This window comes from Papilio machaon, chromosome 1, assembly GCF_912999745.1.
Source record: "Papilio machaon chromosome 1, ilPapMach1.1, whole genome shotgun sequence".
NCBI classification, from domain to species: domain Eukaryota; kingdom Metazoa; phylum Arthropoda; class Insecta; order Lepidoptera; family Papilionidae; genus Papilio; species Papilio machaon.
The window spans coordinates 1070491-1096725 of record NC_059986.1 but is presented as its reverse complement, the minus strand read 5'-3'; the positions used below and the strand labels follow the sequence as shown (position 1 = coordinate 1096725).

The following is a 26235-nucleotide window of genomic DNA, read 5'->3' as shown; positions in this document are numbered from 1 at the left end:
TAAAATAAGATTTCGCCCCCTAATTTGGAGTAGGCTCGAGCCCCTTGGTGGAATGTATATAAGCTGACGACGAACGAAACAGATTTAACTTTATGAAGACTCTGGAAAATAATGAAAAACTATCGATAAAAATTATTTCATTACTTTAAATATCTGGCAACCCTGTTCGGCAGTAATCAGTTCGGGAGCAGGCGATGTTCGACACGATGTTACCACGGCGAGCGGCGAGCGGCGAGCGGTGAGCGGCTCAGCGGTGACTCGAGTTAATTATTTTCGTGTTGTAGGCGCGCTAGAGATGCTATCCTTTATCGACATCGCGCTCTAACAAAAACGAGATGGATCATTTTGACGCGGAGGCCGCATTGTAATCGTATACGCGTGTTGCTTTCAAATCGTTTTTTAATAATACGTATTTGTTTTACTAATATGGTAACATCGTTTATGGTGTTGACGCTTTTAAAGTTACAATTTAACTTTTTATTGGTTATCGTTCCTTTTAAAGTAGGTGTCCTATCTTGCACTGCACGTATTCATGAGATATGAACCTTTATGTAAATAAAATGGAAAGACAATTATGGATAGTAATAAAATTAAATTGCTGTAAATAAACTTTTGCTTATAATTTGTAACAAATATTATTAGGTTCAAAAATCTCACTAAAACGTGGAGAAACAGAAAATTAAGGTTAAAATCTGGCTTTACATTAATTGGTTCTCAAGTTAATTTAAATTAGAACTTCACAAACACCAAAAAGAAACAAGTCATCAATAAATCAAATCTCTTAGAATTTTACAACTGAGTTAACTAAAGCAACATATTTTTATTACTCTGGCAATACATCAAAATCATTTTTATGTAAGCATTACCGATGGGAATTTCGAAAAAGTTAATAACTGATTGAGGTGTATTTCTCTATACGCGTTTTACAATGTGTTATGTTACCCCTAGGAGTTTTCCAGAATTCATGTATAATACACAAGGGTTTTATGAAGTGGAATGTGTTTTTTCAAAGTGTCGCTGTTGCGTTGTGGAGTTGTCGAGGGGTTGGGTCGCGAGCGCGGCGACGCGGCGTATCGTCGCGTTTTGCATAGATTTAAAAAGTCGATAGTAATGCAAATGTTGAAACCGCAGTGTTTACTCGGTTCTGAGTTACGGCGCACCTCAGTAATAGACCCTCGAGCCTATCACACTTCGACTTTTCAAATGACACGACGTTTTTTAACCGGTCTGCGTATTTCCTGAATTGATCGCTTCGACGTATGTTGGATATATTTACAACTATCTAGAAAACGATACAATATCGTAAGAATGGATGGATTGCGTGAAAGTTAACACGATTTAGAAGTGAGTAATCACTGTAATAAGGAAACATAGATCAAGCTGGTGGACAATAACCTGGCATAGATCTCTCATAGAATAGAATAAAGACGTAGAGATGATAACGATATCTAGAACAGCCGCTGTTAGATGTGTGTCAGAAAGTATCTCAAGATTAAAATAATTGATTTTCACTCATTATTACAATAAAATGCTACAGAAGTTTAATAAATAACATTATAGTAACTTATACGACACGTATAAAGATGGCATACTGTGATGACGTACCGCAACCCTATACTAGATCGAATTTTAATATGTCGATTGCGAACTGGCCGATAGCGCGCCTCTTTGATTCCTTCGCCGCTCGAATTTCGAATTTGGAATGCATAATTTGATTTGCGGAATTCGCGGGCATTCCGTGAAACCGATACAACCGATAGCCGCCTTCCGTAAGCGATCAGAGATACAGAGAAAAATTATTATTTACGATTTATTGCCGCCATAAATGTTCAATTTATTACATTATGTCTCTTGACTTTTAATCGACATTTATAATACTTCGAAGAATACGATAGAGTAAGGAAAAGTACTTCGGTTCGCCAATCTTACTTTATCTAACTAATGTTGTAAAAGCGAAAGTTTAGATGGATGAATTGTTTCACGTAAATTTAAAACGGCTAAACGGATCTGGATGAAATTTGGCACTGAGATAGATTACCAGAATAGCGAGAAGAGCTAATTTAATATAATTTTAATTCCACAAAAACATAATCACAAGCAAGACCTAACTTTGAATAATATGAAGAAATTCATTCGCGTTTGCCATTAAACAAATTTGCATTTAAAAAAAACACAAATAAGTCGAGGCAATGAAAACGTTGCAAATAAAATACCATCATTAATTAGTGTAGAGAAAAATTTGAGTGAGCCACAATCTTTTCCATTTTTAAAAGTGAAGTAGAAATGAAAACATATTTTTTTTATTATTCTAACATTATAACTAGGGCAGTAGTAATACAAAAATCATTACATCATTGCGGTGGGCACATAACCACGACAGTAGAGGGCGCGGCAGTGATTTGCATACGTCCCGTAAGCTATGACTCGCACAAAAAAAAATATTTTACACTATTCGAGGCGACCCAGTTTTTTATAATAACCACTTATCAAACTAACCTTGTATTTCAAATAATTAATTGTAATTGTATATTTTAGTACTGTGTCATAAAATACGAAAACAAAGATTGTCAATACAAGTTAAATTGGGTGTTACAAAAAATACGATTTCCTTGTGTGTCACTAACATTAATAAAGTAATACTTACTTTCTTGGTGAAATTTTTAACAACTGAATGCGTATCTGAATACTAACTGCGTAACTACTCCGTTGAGTAGTCATGGGTAATTCAACTAAAATTCATGATCTGCAGATCAGCTCCCAGTTCACATGTGTAAAGCAGAGCAGTGAACCGACTCGCAGCTCAGCTCAATTTGTAACTTCTATGCACCAGGCAGCGTCAGCCGACTTATTTACATATTACATCGCGATGAGCTGTGAGCTGCCAATTTAGTTGTTGAGCCACAGCTCAACAGTTTAAGTCTATGTGACCTGAACATTTGAGCCGGTTCAATTGAACATTTGCAAACTTTGTTAAGAAAACAAGTGTTCTTTACTTTGGTCTGATCAGATAGGATCTAATAAACGATAAACAAATAATTAAGGTATTAGTTTTTGCAATGTACACTGACTATTTAGTTTTAAGCATTAAACATGTATGGCAGTTAAAGAATTAATTTACCGGTACACCTATGGCCGCATTAAACCGGCTGTTTTTCCCACATCTTGACACAAATTACATGTGGTAACACTTCATGAATATTAACTCTACTTCAACATCAATCATACGAGGAGGTACGAGATCGTGCAGCGCGATTGCCACCACTCGTTTGTTAAAGAAAGGGTTGCGTTACTTTTTAACTGACGACGCGAAAACTAGGTTAAGTTGGAAACATATAAATGAAACAATTAATGCTTATTAATTTCTGTCTGGAGTACATTTTTATTATTGAACGCATTGCGAATTTTTTGCGCTGTACACTGACTAACTTATCTAACCGGTGGGCAAAAGTGAAACTAAATTAAATCTCATTAGCGGCAATTAGCACCTCTCTGTCAAGTGTCACATGATTATTGTCGGACTGATGGGGATAGAAAATTACTATTTATTATATTAGCGCTTATGACTTATGTCCACCGAATTAGATATTCTTTTTGATGTACAGGTAGGTGTCTATGTCATGTGTGTCATTTTTTATGCCTAAATAGATTTTACATATTTTTAGCACCTCTTTTACCGGAACATGATAAGTTCATCGGACTGTATACTTTAGAATCTACATAAAAGACAAATAATGCTTGGTAGTTTACAGTCACAAAATTTTAGATTTTTTTTAAATATTGTTTACTGGTGTATAGATTAAATAAATACGTGCAGAACCTTAAAAGCTAAGTTGCATAAATCACAACTGATATGAAACATTCCATTTGTACAAATACGCGATGCCATAAACAATGAAGTATATTTTTTTAATAAAGATGGCGGATAAGGCAGCTGCCTGTGTTGCCAGCTTCGTCCGTTATCGCCGTTGCAGAGACATCAAGATTTATTCCTTAGGACAGGACGTGGCCAGTACAAGGAAATGTTTATCTAGCTCCTCGGTCCTCGGCACTCGATGTTTTTGTTGAGTGCTACGTCCATGCCTGTGTCGGCTGCAACTCACTAGTTTTTACAGGCCGGAACACTTAATGAATTTCGTTCAGTCAAGTGGATATCGTTGAGTTGTACTGTTGCGTTTATTCTGTCTAGTTTTACGTACAATGGATAATAATTTTATTTAAAACATATTGCACAAACAACGACCCATGTCAACTGACACTTATCAAAGTAATCAAACATGGCTATAAAGCCAAGGTGGTGCATGGACGGCTGGTAAATAACAGATCTAGGGAAAAAACCAGATAATAATGTATGTATGCAAATGGTATCTTTTATTTATAACAGTCTACTAGTCTACTACTACTAGTAATAGTCTACTAGTCGACTTTTAGTAGGCACGTTTCAGTTTTCTTAAATTTGATAATGCTGTAAAAAACTGTATAATATATGAAATGGATAAATAAAATGCAACAATGTACGCAAAACCTTTTGCTGGCGTAGTAGTCAGAGAGAGGCAATGCAATCGAAACTGCGATATGTTAATGCACGTCCGATCGTGACACACGACGTGCGTCCGTCGCGGGAACAACGCGGACACGACGCCGATTGCCGCAAGATATCTGTCGCGAGTTTTTTGTGATGTGTACACATCTATTATTGCAGATGTTTATCAACAATTAACATCTTTTTAGCGTTCTTATTATAATCAAGGTAAATCGTACTTACAAGCGGTTAAAAAACAATGATAGAGTAAAAAATAATAAATTTGACTATTTTAGCTTACAAGATTTAGATAAATTATAACACACACAAGGAACAGAGTACTAAAATCATTGTTCGAATAAATGTTCACGTGCTTCTATTAAACACCTAGTGATATTATCTTGCAACTCGACGGCCATATGATAGATGAACGCAACTTCCTTACACAATGCATTCAAATAAATCAAGATGGCCGCTACGATAATCTATGTCTTCTTTGTCACTCAACCCTTTGTGGGTTTTTCAGTTTTTTTACTATACTAATGGCGCGCGTAACATTCGTATTGACGTTAAGTCGACAGCGCATAGATATTCTTTTGTCTTTACCGATACCACATCGAATGTTTGAGTGGGCCCTTAAGACATTTTTGTTTTTTTACACACCCATGAACGCATACTTGGTTTTAATATTTTGATAATGTATAACCATGTGTTAAAATTTCTCACATGCTCAGAAACAAGCAGTAATTATTTCTTGTTGACAAAGTAATTGTTACAGTTGGCAGACGAAATGAATTTGGGATTCTCTCTTCACAAAATGTCGTATCTCCGTTTAGTGATCCAAATAATTGTACTGATCGAATCGCACATTTAAAATATCAAAATAAAATTTAAAAAAACCAAGAATGTTTTCTAATTTGGTTTGAAGGTGAATATTCAAACCTTGAGACACAAGAACTCGTATGCAAATTATAAATATCAATGTATCTATAACTGATATTTGGTATAGTGAGCAACTAATCTGTCTTTCGTTATTCATAATTTGATACTTATCATTTACTTATCGCGCTTTGTATATGTATATAAATACATGTAATCTAAGTGTAGGAGTGGCATGGAGTATAGGCGATCGGTCAGCTGCGTCACAGATGAATATCGGCTCGATAGTGACGGCTCCAATGCACGACTATTTTAATTGGGTCCCGATCATCCATCTGATAAATGTAAGGACAAGATGGCGGACATGTTTTATTTTTCTGTGGGCACGTGTTCAACGATTGCTGATTGTTTATTTGTTGAATGATTTACTTGGTAATAAAGTTGCATAAATATGAATCATATTCATAATTATTATAGATACGTAAAAAACTCGTTCATTTAAGTGTATCATTTAATTATTATAAAGTATCTTCTTATGTTAGCGTTTTATCTGCCACACCACTTTAACGAAGAAAGGGTTGCTTGGTTAGTCAATGTTGCACACAGAAGTGTATCAGTGGTGGATCCAGGGGTGTATCCTGTGGTTGATTAGAAGCTCTCTCTTATTGAAATTAAAACGTAAAAGTTTTGTGTAAAGGCCGGTGAATTAAATATTGTCTCGCTACTTGCCACAGTATTTCGTAACTTACAAACGTTCCTTTGATCCCAAAGAGTTTATAATAATCGTACATTGCGCTTTCTAGTTTCTAGTTGCAGCAATGCGGGCCATGAAGCTTTAAAACAAAACAATACTGCGAGTTGCGTGCCTCTCGCCCTCATGCCGCACCCATCGAGCCCGCCATTATTTGACATGTTTATAAAGACAAAAGTACCCAGATGAATATCATTTAACGAATCGACGTTCGGTTTTGCGAGCATTGGTTAAACGACACCGAGTCACGCCATCTATCTGATTCAATATTCAACCTTTCCTAACGATCACAAGTTATGACTTATTTAGCGAAAACAGGAGCTCGAACGCAGCTAACGAACAGATAAACTCGCGTTTGGTATGACGCCAACGTTAAACCGCCAGATAGAAACGCATTAGCTGGGCCAATCACACGTCACTCTTGAATCGTAACGACCAATCAGACGGCACGGCGACTAGGATAGCGTGACCCGAACGCAATCCGATTTAAGTCGTATTCGTTACTGAGAGATGGCGGTCGCCGCGTGCGCCAATCGCCGCGTCCATCTCGCTGTCGTGCCCATATAATGATCTTCACAGGGCCAAGAGAATGAAGTTGAGCCTCTCATTAATTGGCGTTTTGAGCTGAGATCGCTGCGCGAAAGATAGGTTAATTCCTTGCTCGGTCAAGATCGTTGTCGCTCAAAAAGGAAGGTGAGCGAGCGTTTTCTGGAAATCAGATCCAATTACAAGAGAGCCCGTTAAGTTTTTGTTCTGTTTGGCCGCAGGGCGAAGGTTCGCTCACGCCCGCGATATTGACTGACGAGCATCGTTACTGCCGGCACGCGCAATGGATCACGCCCAAAATATTTGCAAAATCGCTCAATGTTTACATTTCATGAATTTCCGAAAGGCCCGATCTCCCCACCCACGCCGCAAGATTTACATACCGCGAGCACGTCTCAATTAGGAGAGCTAATGTATGCCTCGACTGCGCGAGCCTCGATCTGACTGACGTCGATAGATAACGAGAGAAACGTGACGAGTGACGACTATCGCGAGCCAGCCTCTGCCAACCTAGCATCACTTGGCTATTAACGACGCTAATAGGAACAGATATTACTAACTCTTTTTGTTCCAGTACTCAGGATTCCATTTGCAACTTCGTACGATATCTTTAAGTTATTCAACATTATAAGATATTGTTATTTATTTCCAGGTGAAGACGAGGAATGGGGAAACGAGAGCGAGGCGATGCCTGGGGAACCTCGTACGCCGAGTTCGGGAGAGGAGAAGGCGGCCTCCAGTGGAGGAGCATCGCCCGCCTCGGGGAGCTCGCCCGCAGCCTCCCCGCCGCGACTCCGACTCAACACCAGCCTCGCGACGGATCCCGCGCTCGCGCCACAAGCCACGCCGCTCAAGCGGGAGCCTCCCTCCCCCTCACCTCCGCCAGCGCCAAATTTACAAGCAAAAGACTACCTTGCATTGACAGCAGCCGCTTTTCCCGCCATTATGCCTGCAACGACTCCCCCAGTATATATGTGCAAACCTTGCGGTATTCGCTATTCTTCGCTAAGTACTCTCCAAGCTCATCAGGAGCATTATTGTTCAAATAGACGGGGTAAACTGGGCGATGGTTCGGAGACTCCTGCAGATGCCACGGTAGACGAATCTAGTAGCGAAGCCAAAACACCACGGCCTCCTGGGAAACAATACGCTTGTACCTACTGTTCATACAGCGCTGATAAAAAAGTAAGCTTAAATCGACACATGCGAATGCATTCATCTTCACCTGTAAGTAGTGGCACCCCTGTACCCCCACCGGCTGCCAACGGCGAAACCACCGAAGGGCCCCCGGCACTAGACCGCTACTGTGCCGACTGTGATATTCGCTTCACTTCTATCAAAACGTATCGAGCGCATAAAGCCAACTACTGCAGCACCAGACAAGTGGTCAAACAAGTTTTAGCTGCAGCGAGGGGAGGCTCGGCCACATCGGGATCGGCGCCACCGTCTCCAGGAGCAACGCCGCCTGCGCAAAACCAATATGCACTCGCGTTACCAACAAATCCTATTCTCATAGTGCCGTACTCTCTTCTGAGAAGCGCAAGTACGCTACCGGGAGCAACCCTACCAGATCCGGATACACCATGCTTTCTGTTACCAAACGGAACTTTTCAACCGCTAAGTCGAGCTTTACCAAATATGAACGCCGATGGGAAGGACTCAGAGGTGTTAAAATCCGCTAACCGACCGCGTGAAACTCCTCGAGACGGTGCCACGCCACTAGATCTCAGCGTAAGACGTTCCCCTGAATCTGTCGCTACGGATGAACAAGAGAAAGAAAACAGGATACGGTCTACTACGCCGGAACAAATCGTATGCGCTCCATCTTTGCCGGGATCTCCGGAAACACCGTCTCCATCGAGGCGATCTTCTTCTCCCGGCGGGGAAAGCTCCCCAAAAAGGCGGCGTCGCAATTCTAGGGGCCCGACTCCGAAACCTCCGAGCGTAGCATCTCCACCAGAAGATAAGTTTAATCCTCTAGTTCCACCGGCAATTCTTCCACCATCCCTAGCGCTACGTCTCGCTTCGGACCTTCCTGCAACGCCCGCATCTCCTCAAGTTTTGATCAAACAGGGCGTTTCTAAGTGTCAAGAATGCAACATAGTCTTTTGCAAATATGAAAATTATCGGATCCACAAACGGTACTATTGCTCCGCTGGTGGCGGCGAGGAGCGCGCGAGTCCGGCTCCACCGGAGCCTGGCCCGCCCCTACAGTATCGTCAGCTGATTTGCCTGGCTTGCGGCATCCATTTCAGTTCTTTGGATAACTTGACGACTCATCAGTCTTATTATTGCACAAAAAGAGAGACCCGATCGCCTCGGAGCGCACCTGAAGTGACTAGGCCGAGTTCGGGTCCCGAAGGTGGATGGAAGTGCCCCTGCTGCGAGGTGGTGTCGCCCACGGCGGTGGCAGCGCAACGGCACATGGAGGCTCACGCTGGGGTTAAGGCGTTTCGCTGCACCATCTGCCGGTACCGCGGTAACACGCTGCGGGGAATGCGCACACACATACGAATGCATTTCCGTGAGAAGCCATCTGATCTACAGGTCAGTTATTTAGCAAATTTAAAATCATATTGTTGCTGAAATATTGTATTGACACCAGTCCAATTGTTGGATGTATGCAATCCGGTCGGAAACGTGATCTTTTTGCTTTATTCTTTACACAATACTACTACTACTAGTACTATTACCAAAAGTACACATTTATAGTTCCAAATATAAAAATATAGTAACTCTATCTAATTAAAAAACTATCAGGGTTATCTAATTATTTCCTTATCTACTTTTTAGGAAGAAAGCTTCATATCTTGCGTACTAGAAGAAGAGAGCCGTGAGACGACGTCGCCTAGTGGAGCGGCGGCGGGTGGCGCGACGGGCGGGCCGGGGGGCGCGGAGCGCGTGCATCGCTGCAGCAGCTGCGCGTACACGTCCACGTACCGCGGTAACGTGGTGCGCCACGCGCGGCTGGTGCACGCCACAGAGGAGCCCGAGCCCGAGGAACAAGCTGCCCCGGTCCCCGTACTCGAAATCAAAAAAGAACCCGAAACAGAAATAGAAGAAACTCCCAATCACTGCAAATCGTGCAATATATCATTTAAATATGTGAACACATTTAATGCTCACAAGCAGTTTTACTGCCCAGCCGCGCAAGGCGCAGCGAAGTCGCGCATTCAAGACTCCCACGCCAACAACAACATGCCCGCACCACCCCCCGCGCGAGTCACTGACACGCCCGTACTATAGACGTACAAATGTTGCTAGTTTAGGATAATAGAATAAAAATCAAGTTGTTAATATAAGCCAGCTTTATCACGTATTCTTCCGGTTATAAGCTTTTTCGTTGGAGATATAATATGCAATTATTTTATTGATATTATTCTAATATCCTAAATTGAAATGCGTTAATATATCCTGATAAGCTGTTCCATTTTATAACGATACATTGCTAAATTTACTTAACAAATATGTTATTTTATAATTTTTATAATACGTCAGTAAGATTTGTATCCTCTCATTGTTTGGATTAATATATAAATAAAGTGCAATAATATAAAATGATTGATAAAAATTAAAATTAAGAAAATTTACTGCATATCAAAGCCAAATTGAAGTTTTGATGGTTGAAAAAGTGATGTAAAGTCAAACGATGAGATCTGGCCCGGTGAGATAAGCGCATTCATAGTGGTTAATTCTGTCAGAAAATATGCAAACATGGGCATAAAAAAATATTACATGTCAAGTACGAAAAGGCCTTGTGACACTTGTGACAATGACATTTTTTGATAGGAAGGCGCTAGTGCACTGACATTAGTTTGACTTAAGCCCACCGGGTCAGATATACTTGTCGGTTTATAACATTTAAATTGAGCGAAATTTATGAATGAATGTGTGTGTGAGTGAACGATAAAAATCTCGGCCACTGTAGATAGACGGCCACAATAAGATTTTGTTATTAAAGTTGTTATAGAAATGATTTACCTAAACCTCTTATTCCTTTGTGTTAGTATACGTTAAAATACCAAACTGTAAATATTTGTAAAGATATTATCGCGTCGTAATTAAATTTTATTACCATTTGTTCTAAGTAATTGTTCTTTCTTTGTTGTTAATTTTGTTTAATATTAAAAATTAGTGTTAGGATAAATTTTATCTACTCGTCAGTAAGTCATGGAGTGCTCGTGGAAGTTTTTATTTACCTACTAGTTAAACAATACAATATGTAACTCTGTCACAACCATCGGTTGAACTGAAAACATAGTTTTCTAAATAACAAGGATCTGTAAACAATCTTTAAAAAAGAACAATATTATAGAACTGGCGTTTCTCAAAACTTTTTATCTATCTCTTATTGATTTAAATATTTCCTAATAAATCTATAAGCTTTTACTACAAAAAAATAATATATTGCTGTCAAAACATTTAGAAAATAATCGTTCAACTTGATATCGCTTATAAGTTATATTCAGATACAATTCTCGTTGTTAAATAATATTAACCAATTGAATTTATCGCATAGAAATATAATTATTCTCCGCGTTTCTAGATTACGAAAAATACCATGTTTTGTCAATGCCAAAGCATCGCTAGAGTAATTGTAATTTGCATTTATAGGTATCTCACTAATTATAATATAGCATTAAGTGAATACAAGACTTATTCCGTAGATATACATTTAAATTTCGTGTATTCAATTGTGTTTGTCTGTTCGTTTAAATTTTGGAATAAGTCTCGAAAATCCAAGTCGCAAAATAAGGGTACAAAGTGTCTATTAAATCTTCAAATTGTGAAGTTAATAACGCTGTACAGTCGATAATAAAAGTGTTTCGATAGTTAAATTCTTTGCAATCTCAAAACATGAAAGTTTAATTTATTGTTTAATTTGCGAAGACACTTTTTTCTGCGACTGTACATGTCTTCCTAGACGTAAACCATCATGACATTAATGTTATATGTATAGCCGTGTGTTTCCACTGCAAATTATGTACAAAACATGTTGTCATCTCTGTCATCCTCCTTGAGGAAAAAAGAGATAACAATATATTGTTTGTACAGTATATTGCTGGTTGAAAGGAAGGGTATTGTTCAGCGCGAAGCATAGCATCTGATGTGATGTGCCATATCGCTGTGTTAAATTAAAAATAGTTTTATTTAAACGTCAAGACTCGAATATAATTGTGGCATATTATCGCTGATTAACAGCTTTTTGTCAAAATGCAAGAGAATCTAAGGGTGATTATACCAAAATTTAAGCTGAAAATTTAACAAAAATTATGTAATTAGTACAAAAAATATTTTATCCTGTATTATGATAATTTGCTTTTTCATTGTCAAAATTATTCTTTTAAATGACATGCTTATTCAATAAACGTTATTTATGTATCTAAAACTAAGAAATGATTGTACACTATATTCACCCTTACTTTCTTCTGCACGTAACATGTTTTATCTGTGAAAGTACATTCACATAGATATATCCTATAGATGTCTAATCTGAAGCAAAAAATAAGGCGGCAAAAAGTCTCCGGACCATGTACTAAAGTAAATCTGCGTCAACACTGATGACATTTCGAAATTCTGCTTTTAATTAAACGTCAAAATTGTATGAAACATTCATCTATAGGTTATAAATCTATGTACATTCAACAGAAAAAAACTATTGATAGCATGTTGAGTGAAGTGATAGTAAACGTAAACTAATGTAGACGTACATTGATATTGTAAAATACGCCAGACAATAAATTATTTATCACATATTGACTTGATCGTGTCATTATTTCCACTATTGCCTATTTTAAAAAATTTACAGGTCGCATATCATCAGTCGAATACGTCTATTAAGAAGGAATTGGTAATATGAAAACAGAAAAACAAAATTCTGTATTAAGAGACCCAATGTGCATGTATGCGTAGACGTATGAATGTGGATGTGAAGATAGGGGTATGTTAGGACCAAGCCAAGAGAAAGTAATAGTTTTAGAGATTGTAATAATTATACCAATCGATGTCTCCAACGAAAAAGAGCCTTTGGCAAATTGTATGGACTGTAAATGTGTATTTTTTAAGTGCATGTTGTTAAATAAACTAACAGGTAGGTTCAAAGTAAAAAAGCATCCGTTGAACGTAGGCTTGAACCGTTGAGCTAGGGCTCAACCGACCGCGCGCTTTTCATCTCATACTGCCTAGACTCACAGCTCGCAACGCAAATCATAATTCTATACAGGTACAAATTGAGCTTAGCTGCGATCACTGATCTGCTACACACATGCTAAGTGATCTGATTTGCAGTTCATCAACTATAGTTGAGTTACCCATGATTATCGTCCCATACACGCGAAACTATAAACCATGATGGAAATTTAATTATGAGTTAAATAACTTGTCAGAGACATTTCAATAAAACAAAATTCGAGTTTAATACATTTATTAAAATATTTTACTTGCCGAGTTTTTTTTGACAGTCTTTACAATATGACATAGAAAGATGTACTAAAAGTATTACTTTAAGGATATATTTTTAATAGATAGTTTTCCGGACATCCTGTATATGATTTATATAAAAAGATGTATTAATAGAAGTATTATATATTTTAGTACATAAAAAATTGTCGATACAAAAAAACATAAAATTAAATGTAACAAAACAATTTCAATCAGGACTGTACTCGTCTGACGACTCATCACCGTATTGTTCTTTGAACTGTTCTGAATCTTGTTCTTGTCCGTAGTAGAAACCGTCATCACTATCCTCTTTGTAACCCTCGATTGACTCTTCATCTAGGTCTTTTATCCTACTGCAATGTATAAGACTTCTGTTATCTGGTAGACCATTCTCTTCAGTCATGACACGAGCTTTATATTTGGCATATGCTGATCCAAAATTCTTGACATCTTCATTAAACAAATCTGGTGGATCATCATAGATTTTATCCTCACCTGTATCACTTGAGAGATCATCCTCTGAAAAGAATTTTTTTATGGATAAAAACTTTATTTTGTACAAAAAACAATTTTATTGACAACCTTTTTTAAAAAAGAAAAGAATAACTAAACTGCTGACTTCAATTACAAATTATTTATAGGCTAAGATGATAAATAAAATACAACCTGGAAAAAGTCCATTGGACTGTAATATTTTTCTTGCTTATAAAGTTTCTCACTTTCTTTTTACCCAAGTATCTAGGTTCAACTACATAGAAGCAATATAACTTCTAATTTTAAAATGTATATAAAAAAGGCTATTTATAAATAAATTAGCTTTTACCCGCGACTCCGTCCGCGCGGGATAAAAAAAATGCACACAAGATAAAAAAGTTCCAATGTCCGTCTCCTAGTTCTAAGCTACCTCCATATCAATTTTCAGCTAAATCAGTTCGACCGATCTTGAGTTATAAATAGTGTAACTAACACGACTTTCTTTTATATATATAGATTAAAATGTATATAAAAAAGGCTTAAACTTATAAGAAAATTCATGAAGTAGTTACCTATGTCACAATTTTCCATCGCCTTAATCATATCTTCTTCATTGATACTGCTCACCTCCGAGTCTGGATAGTCATTTCTCCAGTTGTTCTCATCATTGGAGTCATCATCATCATCAGCCCCATCATCAGATGGTGCTTCACCATTCTCTCTGTATGAGTCAAAAACTAGAGCCGTCTCATAATTTTCAATACTGTAATAAGACAAAAATAATTTTTTTCATTAAATAAATAAACAGAGAAAATTTAAAACTAAGACATAAATTTAAATCAGGATAAGCAAGAAATTTTTATAACCGCGAAGCATTGTATGGTCTTAATGGACAACCTCTATAAGCTAGAAACTTATTGCAGTACATTGGAATCTTACTTATCCTGGTTCCTTTGTCCTACAATAACAAAATTAATCAACTAAGTTAAAAAAAACATATTGATTCCATTAAACATGACAAGTTTTTACAGAAGCTTTTTTAGGTTCAATTTTAAATCTTTTTTTTTTATATCATAAGGTGGCAAACGAGCAAACGGCCACCTGGATTTGCTGCAATAGCGAGGCGACCGTTGCCCATAGACATCTGCAAATGCAGATGCGTTGCCTACATTTAATCAATGGAGAAGAGGATGCACAGAAAGAGGATATTTCTCTTTCCTATGCGTCCCCTCCTCCGCCAAATCCACTTCCCCTTCCCATCCTTTCCTAATAAGAAAACGGTGGGAAGGGAAAGAGGACAAAAATTAGGCCTCCATCTATCCAATAAAAAAACCCAGTAGAAAATTATATTATCCAATACCTGACTAAGTTATCCAACATAGAAACATCAAAATCTGGCTTAGCAGAAGTGTATAAGTCATATATATAACCAGTGTCTTTTTCTTTTTCACCTGCCCTAGCTAAATCTACCAAATCAAACAAATCTTCAGTGCTTCCGGTGTCTTCTTTAAGGCCTCTACGACAATTGACTACTTCATAACGGTTCTCTGTTGACACATCTTTTCTTTCCTTCCGCATCTTTTGAATGATATCTGTCACATTTGATATAGATTTTTGTTTTAAATCCTCTTTAGGTACCAAATCTTTTACAAGTATGTGTTCCTGTAAGATAAAAGGTAATTTTTTAATGAAAACATTTGCTTCATAAAATCATTGTGTGCATAAATTACCACGCATTGTATCCATATTTAAAAATTAAATATTTAGGTTTTATATCATTAACTGTCCTTCTAAAGAATTATTTTATAACAATACTACAACGGTATCGTTGTTAGTTCAAAAATTCAATGTCATATTTGTACCCCTTTTTATAAAAACAAGAATATGTTTCGAGAATCATGTAGAAACAATGTGTTCACACGTTCGAATTATCTAGTTATTGTCTAGTTGCAAGCTACATTGCATTTTTATTTCATGTGGTTTAATATGTTAATGAAATAAAAAATATACCTGATTATCAACTGTGCCCCTAAAAACAAATAAAGAGGGCGAAATCTCTTCACTGTCGGTTTTTAATCGTTTACATAGAAGTACTAAAGCATCCTGGGGATTTTCCTCCAATCTTCTTTTAACTCGTAGAATCGTAGAAGTAGACATGATGTAAAGATATTTTACGTCTCTTTGGTCTTCGAATTTAATAAGGATTTAAAACGATTTCTGTTTTGTTCATTGAAAACATACCGCGCCGCAAACGCACACTACAAAATCAAAACTTAATGGATAGATGACAGATATCATGTCACTGTCATTAATCGAGAAGACGCGTTTACATTTTGCCAGTACAGAAGCACTGAAACAATACTCTGCCCATACAATCCATGCCAGGCCAGCGATATTGTCCTACTGTATTGACATAATGTAAACTAAGTACTCTTTGACAAGAGGCATCAGTTGTTGTCTAAATGCTCTTTGGTCGGTGACGAAAGCGGCTGAATTGCCAATGTTGCTAGAATAGAGAGAACGTCTGAAATTTGTGTAAATTTTTGCAAATGAATGAAAGTTAGGAGGGAATTGGGTGTTTCAAAAAAAGTGACGTCATAAAAGAATATTGATTTAGTAGTTTATTTTAGTCTCTTAGACCACTTTAAAAATTTTACTGGATTCGGCAAAACCACTGCTGCTAGTTTTTTTCTAAAATTTGTAAACCCATAACTTTATTTCCCGCAATAGTGCGTTTTCACCGTGTTCTAAGGTCATTTAGAGAATTACTTATTTGAAAAAAACCGACATTAATCAAAAAAGCCAGGTCTCACAGATTATAAAATTTAGATCAAAAAAGGGTTCTTTCTGTTAATAATTTTGAGGGGAAATCGAGGATATCATCTGACAATATTGGTTCGCGTTCGCGCAAGGTGCAATGCGCAATATCTTTGTTCGGATTGGTACCACTCATTCGTTTTCGTTCGTGTTCGTAGCTTGTAGCTTGGCTTGTTCGGGAATAAAAATGCGTCCTTGACTTTTGTAGATAAATACATATAAAAAAGCAATAGGATTAACCATATTGCTCTATCAGAATTTATTTGATTAGTAGTAAAGCAGTGCGCAATCCCTGCCTATAAATCACGAAACACAAAATGGATAATCTTAAGCAGTTTAACACAATGGGATCAGAGGATAACTGGAGAACTTCTAACTTTCGGCAAAATGTTGTATCTAAAATGTAAGTAAAATACTTTTTCATTATGTATTAAAATAGTTAAAGCTTCAAATTATTTTCATGATGTTGGTCGATAACATAACACATTGCAATTTGAAAGTAAAACATTTTCATAATTTGTTTTATTACAAAATTTGAGAAAGAATTCTTTACTTAGACTTATACAAACAGACAAAAGAAATATTCCACTTAAAAATAAATTTTTAAGAGAAAATTTCGACTTAATCTTGAACTATTTGAGAAGAAACCCTTTAAACCCCGGTAAATTTTGTCATTAAATTTAAAAAAAAATTTAAAGTAGTTATGCTAAAATGATGAAATATGTGTTTTAATATACTTTAATTAGTTGTTGAGCTGCAGCTCAATATTTGACCAGTTCAGAGCCAATTTACACACATCTAACCAAAAACTCTTGAGTTTTATATTAATTTCATCATGTTTATTAAATATATTGAAATTAAATAAGTACAATGCCATACAAATGTTATAGTGGCTCAGCCAGACACAATTTTAGGAATGAGGAAAAGAATAAAGATTTTAGGGCAAAGCATAATATTTAAAAAAAAGGTACATCTATTTTATGGGAACACATTCCCTGGTGCTATGTTTGAATATTATCATGATAATGTAATATTTGCAGAGAGGAGGTGATCCAGCGTTCTGGGATGCAGGTGGCTCGTAACAGCAGTGAGATGGAGAACCATGTGTACATGAAGGCAAAGACCCGCGAGGAGTACATGAATATGGTTGCCAAGCTCATCCTGCATGTCAGGGAAATGTGTAAGTTTAAATTATGAGTAATAATAATATTGGGCAATAATTTAACAATGTACCTTACTTTGAAAGTAAAAATTGAAGACTATTTTTTTGTTATTACATAACTTTGTACAGTTTTGTGACATTAATCAATACTATTTATTTTCTGTATTATAACTGAATATAATGTCAATATTGAAATACATTGTAAATTAAAAAAAATAAAAAAATATTGTTATTTCATGAGATATTAATAACATGCATTTTAATTGTTAATATTCCAGCACAACCTAAACAAAACCAAGCTGGAGGATCTATGCAAGGAAACAACCAGAACCAACCAGGTCCCAACCCACAGGTCCAGACTCAGCAGGGCCAAGCACCACAGGGACCAAATAGCCAACCCGGTCTAGCCCCAGATCCAATAAACGCTCTACAGAACCTCGCCTCCCAGGGAACTAGGAACCAGATGATGAACATGGGACAGGGACAAATGCAACAACAAGGTGTAATGGGTCCTAATCCAGGGATGGCCGGACTGCAAGCTCAGATTGGGCAGCAAGGTCCTATTGTATCACAAGGCGGTCCTCAATCTCAAGCGGCCACTAACCTGCTTCAAACATTAACTCAAAGACCGCAATTGAACATGCAGCAGATGCAGAACAAGTTAAGCATGGGAATGGTACCTAACCAAAATCAGATGGGCAACAACATGGTGTCAATGGGTGGTATGGGCAATCCGATGGGCAGTCAGTTGCAGAACCAGCTGGCGGGGCCCGGTATGCAGGGTCAGATGATGCCCAACATGTCCATGTCCAACAACATGCAGGTGCCCATGTCTGGCTCCAGCACCATGGTGGGTCAGATGCAGTGCAACCAAGTTGTTGGTGGCATGGGCGGGCAAATGGCGCCAAATGCGATGCCAGGACAGATGTCCAGACAAATGGGTATGTTATGTTCCATGTGTTTGTTTAAAAGTGGTTTTGACAATTTTTAATTTTTATTCTCTTACTCTCTTTTGCCCGTGACTCCTCCCGCGATGATATTAAAAAACTACAAGTAGCCTATGTGTATCTTCCAGACTATGTTCTACATCTATGCCAAATTTCATCAAGATCTGTTGAGCCGTTCCAGAAATACATTCAAATATCCATCCATCCATCCATCTAAATTTTCGCATTTATAATATTAGTAAGATATTAGGGTGTTTCTATTCTATTTGTTTCCTCTTCTCCAGTGGGCGGCATGACCAACAACCAGATGGTGAACATGAACATGCTGCACATGCAGGGGCGGGTGGGCGCCAAAGGTGAGGTGGTGGGCGGCATGATGGGCAACGGGTACGCCCCCGCGGGTGCTCCGTCCCACAACCAGTTCCTGCGCCAGAGCCCCTCGCCCTCCGCCTCCTCGCCCAACATGGGCGGACCTAGTCCAGTCTCAATGGGTATGTAGGCAAATTTAGTCTTGAAGATGTACACTCTCGAAATACATGAATTAAAGCATATCGTTAATCCAATAGAACAATGACGTAATTACTTTTTAGCTATTTTTCAGGAGAAGGTTTTGAAAGTCTGAACTTTGATTTAATTTTTTTTACAATATACTAGCTTTTACCCGCGACTTTGTCCGCGCGGAATAAAAAATAGAAAACAGGATATAACTATCCTATGTCCGTTTCCTGGTTCTAAGCTACCTGCCCACCAATTTTCAGTCAAATCGATTCAGCCGTTCTTGAGTTATAAATAGTGTAACTAACACGACTTTCTTTTATATATATAGATAGATATGTATTACTTTACTATCAATAATAAATTTATGTTATGGATAGAACATTCCAAACGTGAATTTATGTAATTAAAAATTATCGTTTGTTTGGTACTTACGTCGTTGTTCCATTGGATGAACGGAATTCTTCTTGTCTCTGTCTTTTTCAGGAATGAAAAAATATTTTTAGGTAAGCATTGGAATGGAGTTAATAAGTTAATTTGTGTTTGTCAGGTGGCAGCGTGCTGGGCGGTGCTCTGGCGTCACCGATGTCCTCGCTGGGTGCGATGGGAGCGTGCAATGGTGTCGGCAGCCCCTCGCCCTCTGCGCCTGCGCATCTGCCGCACCATCCCACACAGCAACAACGGTTAGTTTGTTATACACATACTAATGGTTCATAGTACATATTAACTGCTGAAAGATTTTTTTAATCCGATCGTTAACGAATCGTGTGCTCTAATCTCTAATAGATTGTGTGTGAAGTATTTTTTTTTTTTTTACAAAGGTTGAAAACTGGGCAAATGCGTTTTTATGTGTTATGAATACGCTTATATATTAGGTCGTTCGGAAAGTAATTTCGTTATTTCTCGACTTAGGATTCGTATATTTTCAATGAAGATGCATTACGTCCTTGAAGGTCGGTTGGAGCTGATAAAGGCATTAATAAACATAGAAAATAGAAACAAACATAGAAAATAGAAATAAAAACGAAATGATTTTCCCAACGAAATTATATTTACATACATCTGTAGCGGTCAGTGAAATTGTTATTTAGATAAGCGCCATCTATACTAAATATATTTAAAGTTTTAAAATCTTAACACCACTTACTAATAGATGGCGCAAGTTACTTAATAAATGTCTAGAAGGCGATATAGAGATTCATTACGAGTTGGTTAGGTCTAGAGCTTACCAATTTGTTTGCACTCTGGTTTCCCTTCAAAACGTATAAATCTTTCGCCTTTTACTAAAGATTTCCGTGGAGGGGAACACTCAAATGAGTCTTTGATATTTTTGTATAACTCTGCTTCGGCGGAGTTCATTTAACCCTGACTTGAATCATCAAATTTGATCGAACTGCGTAATGTGGTGCACACTGTACTCGTTAAATTTTTACGTGTTTTAGTATCCAACTTTTTCTAAAGATTTTATTCGTATTTAATATTTATTGGTATGTTTGTTAGAAGATGAGATGAGTAGGGGTAGGTAAAATGGTTACGATGATTATTGCACTCATCCGTTGCTAATCAATCCATAAGATTCAATGGTCTTGAGAGCGTTGTATGTAGCTTTGTCAGGCATCTGGATGAAGCCGGTCATAGGTAGGCTTTTTGATTGTGTGTCCGGGTTGTCCGGCTTTTGTTAGGCTTTTTACATACAATTTTTTTGTCGTACCTATTAATATTGAGACAAAATCTTCAATAATGTAGGGTGTCTGGTCAAACTGACTGGTTTCTTCGACTATTAGGTTGGGCGATCTGGCAACACTAGTTGGATGTAATGCGTTTTGCGACGGTTACGTGAACATGATATAGTAATGCTGCTAAACATGGGCACTGAACATTGACGTAACTTGTTACAGCGGTGTGGGTGTGGGAATGGGCATGGTGGCATCGCCATCGTCGTCGTTGAACACACCTGCGGGCGGTGGGGGTGGTGTGGCGTCTCCTGGTGGGGAGGAGGCCGTGTACCGGGAGAAGGTGCGCCAACTCTCCAAGTACATCGAGCCACTACGTCGCATGGTGCAGCGCATGGTCAACGAGGGCGAGAGTCAGTACTGTTCTACTATTGTATTATGACGTGTATTGACTTGACATCAAAATATTTGCATCTTACTAATATTATAAATGCGAATGTTTAGATGGATGGATGGATGGATGGATGTTTGAAAGTATCTCCTGAACGACTCAACGGATCTCGATGGAATTTGGCATAGACTTCGAACACAGTGTGGAACATAGGCTACTCACTAAGTTTTTTTTTGTGATTCCGCGCAGACGGAGTCGCGAGCGACAGCTAGTTTATAATATTAGTAAGATTTTAGAAACATTTATATAGAAAAATTGCAATTGCTTTCAAATAAAAAATTATGCCATTTTGCAAAACTGACTTTGTTTGCAGAATATCTAGGCCTATTAGGTTATCTAGACTAACATGTAGTCATAATAAGAGAAATGTTTCTTACTCAACCGTTTATTTCAGATGTGGAGAAATTGACAAAAATGAAGAACCTACTTGACATTCTGTCAAACCCGAACAAGCGGATGCCGTTGGAGACGCTCATAAAGTGCGAAGTTGTTCTCGAGAAGTTGGACTTCAAACGTAGCGAGACTGTGTGTGTCATTCTGCCACCCGCCGGAACTGGCAAGGTGACTTTTTTATGTACAGTCAACGCTATTCGCGGTGTTTCACTTACAGAAAAATTGTCTCGTTTCTTGTAATGAGACTAACCACATCTTACAATAATACGTCATGTACCTGTTGTTGTTTTCGCATCGTCTTCACAATGCTTACGAAATTTTCAAACCACATGACTTTTAAGTTTGGGTACCGCGTGATTTCCCGATAGTACATTTCATTGTTTAAACCAGTGATTGTCAAACTTATTTCATTCACCGCCCCCTTTGAAAATCGATTATATTTCAGAGCCCCCTAATTTTTATTCAGCCCTAAAAACTTAAAAACCACAATTTCATTACTTTAATTAATTTCAATGCCCCCATTTTTTGGGCCCCTTATCGCCCCCTCCTAGGTTTCAAACGCCCCCAAGGGGGCGTTATCGCCCCCAAAGTTGCTATATCGCCCACTTTGGGAAACACTGGTTTAAACGAAAGCTTTGTTCTTCTTTCTAAGGATATCATCCTAACGGTATAAGTTGAAAGACATAGTTAAAGATAACATAGAGAAGAAGTATATTAAGTACGAATTTTTACGTATTAACGTCTAACATTGATCAATGGGAAATTTTGAAATAAATAGCCTTAATTATGTAAAAGCTAAATGTTTGACAGGCTAGGTTTGTTAGAAACTTATAAGAAAAGGAGGGTATTTAAAGCTGCTCCGCCATATTCCTGTATTGTGTTCCTTACAACAATAGCAATATGAAAATTGTTACAGCACGAGCAAATCTTCAATCCTCTGTTGGAGGTGATCAACAATTGTCTTCTATCTCCAGTCTCCAATCACACACTCAAGCGCACATTTGGTCACACTTTGGATGCACTCAACGGACCTGAGATAAAGTATGATTTACCTGTCTAATTTTTTTTTAAATAATTAAAAACTAAAAAAATCAATTTTTACAAAAGAAACTCTTATCTGTTAGGTCAGTGATTGTCAAACTTATTTCTTTCACCGCCCCCTTTGAAAATCAATTATATTTCGAAGTCTCCTAATTTTTATTCAGCCCTAAAATTTAAAAACCACAATTTCATTACTTTAATTAATTTCAATGCCTCCCATTTTTTGGGCCCCTTATCGCCCCCTCCTAGGTTTCAAACGCCCCCAAGGGGGAGTTATCGCTCACTTTTGAGACACTGGGTTAGGTTATTAATAAATATAGTTATAATTTTGTTAGTCTTTTTTTTATTTTCTAATTTTTTTTTTTCAGGAATCTACCTCCACCATATAAAATGCCTAAAGTAGAGGAACCGACTATGGAAATACCAGATGTTTTACAAGGAGAAATAGCTAGACTCGATTCTAGATTTAAGGTATTGCAGTTATTATACTAAACCCGTATTAAATTTTAAAAAGATAATGATTATTATCAAAAACATTATATAAACTATAGTTGAGTAAAAGACCATCTTTTTGCTAACATCAGATATTTAATGATTTATGTTTTTAGTGTATAAGGAATATACACATTTAATATGAAGAGTGTCGGTGGCTCAGGGGTTAAGCACTTGACTTGTAATCTGCAGGTCCCTGGGTTCGAATCCCACCATATACTAATGTGTTTTTCCAGTTTCTATTTACATATGTACATTTATCCGACATTCTTACGGTGAAGGAAATCATCGTGATGCTGCACATATCTGAGAAGAAATTCAATGATATGTGTGAAGTCAACTCGCACTTGACTGTGATTGACTATGTCCTAGTCACCCCTAACTTAGGGTAGGCTCCGAGCCCCTTAGTGGAGACATATAGTGAGCTGATGATGTACATCTCAGGTGTCTCTGGAGACGATGCAGCTGTCAGGAGGCAGCGGTGCCATCGCGCTGGTCGCGCAGCTGGACGACGTGCGACTGCCGTGCGTGCCCGCCGTGCACGTGGCCGTGCCGCGTGACTACCCCGCACACGCGCCCTCACGACTCCGCCCACGTGCGCCACGCCCTGACGCCCACCGCGCCTTCCTCGCCCAGGTCGACCGCAACATGGACGCACGATGCGCGAGGTATGTACACATGGATGTCTAAACTTAATCCTCTTTCCCTTCCCCCCCCCATATAAGGAAAGGATGGGGAGTGGAGGTGGATTTGATGGAGGAGGAGATGAATAGGAAGGTTAAATATTCTCTTTTTGTGCGTCTCCTCCTTCGTCGATTGAGGGTAGGAATGTCTATGGACAGTGGTTGCTTCGCCATTTCGGCGAATTCATGTGGCCGCTTGCTCGTTTGCCACCATTTAGCAATGAATAACGTTTTCCAGATTACCAAAGAGCTGTTCAGTGGGACAGCTGCTGGATGCGTGGGAGATGAGCGTGCGGCAGGCGTGCGCGCCCAGCCCCGTCGCCTACACGCCAGTGCCCGCACTCGGACTGTGAGCATTCTGCACCCAGATGCATCGCCTACAATGGCGAACTATCGGCATTCTACGCCTAGCTCCGTCGCCTACAATGGCGAACTGTGGGCATTTTTCGCCTAGCTCCGTTGCCTACAATGGCGAATTGTGGGCATTCTACGCCTAGCTCCTTCACTTACAATGGCGAACTGTGAGCATTCTACGCCTAGTACCGTCGCCTACAAGGGCGTACTGTGAGCATTTTGCGCCTAGCTCCGTCGCCTGCAAGAGTGTACTGTGAGCATTATCTACCCTAAGTACTCTACAACAAGGGTCACATTAGATTACAACAACAGCAACACATCTCATACGAAAATAGTCCATATCTTCATGCAGTAAGGTTGATATTAGATTGTTACTAAATCTGAACCTTTGCAGTACATAATGATGTATATATTTTTTTATTTTAAGATTTATATCTCAATGCTGCACTCAGTCATTAAGTGCTCTCTGAGACCAAAATCCATGTTCAAACATTATTATATAATCTAACGCTGTTTCTAGTGAAATACTTTGACTTTAAACTGTACTGGACTATAATTTTGACTAAGGAAATATAAGGAAGGAATAAGGACTAAGATTTGTACGGTCATCGTAGCGGCAACGTACAGACATCTCAGCACCTCAATATAGCGATAGTCTATCTGGCATCGCTGCAAGGCTTCCAGAACTGACTAGGTCTCGATAGAGTCAGGATTTCATTGGGATGTTTGTGCCCTTAAGTCGCCACGCTGGGCATGCGGGTTGACGACTAGGAAGTTTACCGTCATACCCCAGGACGAAATGTGAAAAATATGTTTTTTATATTTTATTTCATTGTTCTGTTTATGCATTTTTACTTCTTTTACTGACTCTAACAATTGTATGTGGAATGTCTAGTGAAAAATATGTTACCGAAGAAAATTATAATTATGACTGACAACATTTATTCACATATTTGACATGTACAATCTTACTATTCTAAACATAAAAATAACAATATCTTAAAAATCTAATGGCTACTTCAGAGATCTCACATTCTGACGAGTCATCTATGACTGGGCAAATAAAACACTTTGGTATTTTGACAGTTAAGTCAAAAACTTCACTCGGTGAGTGACATTAACAGGCTTTAAAAAAGCATCAAATGTTTTCCTTCTTACACTGCTATTTCTAGGACTTTTTAGTTCAGCGTGTAAGAAGCTATTTTTCCCTCTAACATGATTTTGTACCATTTGATTTTTTTCTTGTGATAGTGTTGCCAAGTAAGCCAAGATTATTTCTCCGCTGTGGAACCTAGGCATTTGAGTTGTGCTAATATTCCAACAACATGTTTCTTAGACATCATTTCCCACTTTTCTTATCAGGCTTATCTCCTTGTGCAATCGAAAAGTTTGTCCATTGACGAAATTGACGTTGTCACGTTCGCTGTCGCGATAAAAATGCACTGAAATGCTGATTGCTGCTAATGTTGCCATTGTTGGCTTTGGCTTCTTGGAATTGTGACAACTCCTTGTCGGTACTTAGTTCTGCTAAACATGTAAACAGTGAAACGCTGTTTAACAAGTCTAGCGCTGGTCGCTCTGGTGGCAAATCTCCGGTCCGAAGGTTTTTTAAGCACTAATTTTGATGTACCACATTGTTGATATTTTTTTCCAGCAATTATTTGTATTTTTTTTATTGTTGATTTAGTAATGATGCATCGGTACCCATTACATTACCGTACAGACGCCATGTACGGATTTCGTTGTTTTTTTTTAATTCGACGCTCTTTATTCGCTTTGTTTGTCTCACTGCGGACTGATGTATTAAAGCTTCTTGTTTATTCTCTTGTGAAGGTTAGCTTTTACATTGTCGTTTCTCTTTTTGCCATTTTATAGCTCCATATTCCCATGTTCGATATCAGATTCTCTGTGATATTCAGTTCTTAGTGGATTTTGGAAAGATAAAGGCTGCATTCTATGGAATGTGAGAGGAGACGTTAAATCATGCAACAAGACTTATAGCATGATAACCGCGTCTGTACTTAGTTGTGTTAAATACGTAAACAATGCCAAATAAGTCTTTTTAACACGTCTTCTGATGTTGGGCTGTCATGATAGGTTGGTCGCTCTGCTGCCGA

The 26235-nt window shown here is 38.2% G+C and overlaps 3 protein-coding genes and 1 non-coding gene across 7 annotated transcripts in view; 3 read left to right on the top strand and 1 right to left on the bottom strand.

Annotated features, from left to right (window-relative positions):
• LOC106712815 (zinc finger protein ush) overlaps window positions 1-10022 on the top strand; it is a 134925-nt gene extending 124903 nt beyond the window's left edge. For all 4 annotated transcript variants that reach the window (XM_014505466.2, XM_014505465.2, XM_014505467.2 and 1 more), the window contains 2 exons: window positions 7348-9242; window positions 9489-10022. In XM_014505466.2, coding sequence (XP_014360952.2) covers window positions 7348-9242; window positions 9489-9941 — 2348 coding nt within the window. In that variant the 3' untranslated portion in view covers window positions 9942-10022. The remainder of the gene's footprint in view (window positions 1-7347; window positions 9243-9488) is intronic.
• A 3284-nt stretch (window positions 10023-13306) lies between these two features.
• LOC106712733 (probable RNA polymerase II nuclear localization protein SLC7A6OS) lies at window positions 13307-15877 on the bottom strand. The gene is made up of 4 exons (XM_045678700.1): window positions 15621-15877; window positions 14971-15272; window positions 14183-14373; window positions 13307-13655 (listed from the first exon to the last, which is right to left on the bottom strand). Exons 1-4 carry the CDS (start codon window positions 15765-15767, stop codon window positions 13345-13347), a joined length of 951 nt encoding a protein of 316 aa, XP_045534656.1. The 5' UTR covers window positions 15768-15877; the 3' UTR covers window positions 13307-13344.
• Window positions 15878-16562: 685 nt separating this feature from the next.
• LOC106712810 (mediator of RNA polymerase II transcription subunit 15) lies at window positions 16563-24181 on the top strand. Its single transcript, XM_014505458.2, has 11 exons — window positions 16563-16830; window positions 17468-17607; window positions 17868-18530; window positions 18821-19027; window positions 19582-19714; window positions 20930-21117; window positions 21550-21716; window positions 22465-22589; window positions 22958-23060; window positions 23526-23749; window positions 24003-24181. Exons 1-11 carry the CDS (start codon window positions 16745-16747, stop codon window positions 24115-24117), a joined length of 2151 nt encoding a protein of 716 aa, XP_014360944.2. The 5' UTR covers window positions 16563-16744; the 3' UTR covers window positions 24118-24181.
• On the top strand, window positions 20271-20387 carry LOC123721454. Its single transcript, XR_006756238.1, has one exon. It is a non-coding gene; the product is annotated as a U5 spliceosomal RNA (small nuclear RNA).
• Window positions 24182-26235: the final 2054 nt, after the last annotated feature.

Bases quoted from the DNA above. Each gene is read 5' to 3' on its own strand.
- LOC106712733 (XM_045678700.1), bottom strand. From the start codon at position 15,767: ATGTCTACTTCTACGATTCTACGAGTTAAAAGAAGATTGGAGGAAAAT. The intron at 15,273-15,620 runs GTATATTTTTTA...TTTATCTTACAG, and splicing joins GGGGCACAGTTGATAATCAG to GAACACATACTTGTAAAAGA. The intron at 13,656-14,182 runs GTAACTACTTCA...AATTCTTTTCAG, and splicing joins GATGGAAAATTGTGACATAG to AGGATGATCTCTCAAGTGAT.
- LOC106712810 (XM_014505458.2), top strand. From the start codon at position 16,745: ATGGATAATCTTAAGCAGTTTAACACAATGGGATCAGAGGATAACTGG. The intron at 21,118-21,549 runs GTCAGTACTGTT...CGTTTATTTCAG, and splicing joins CATGGTCAACGAGGGCGAGA to ATGTGGAGAAATTGACAAAA. The intron at 21,717-22,464 runs GTGACTTTTTTA...AAATTGTTACAG, and splicing joins CACCCGCCGGAACTGGCAAG to CACGAGCAAATCTTCAATCC.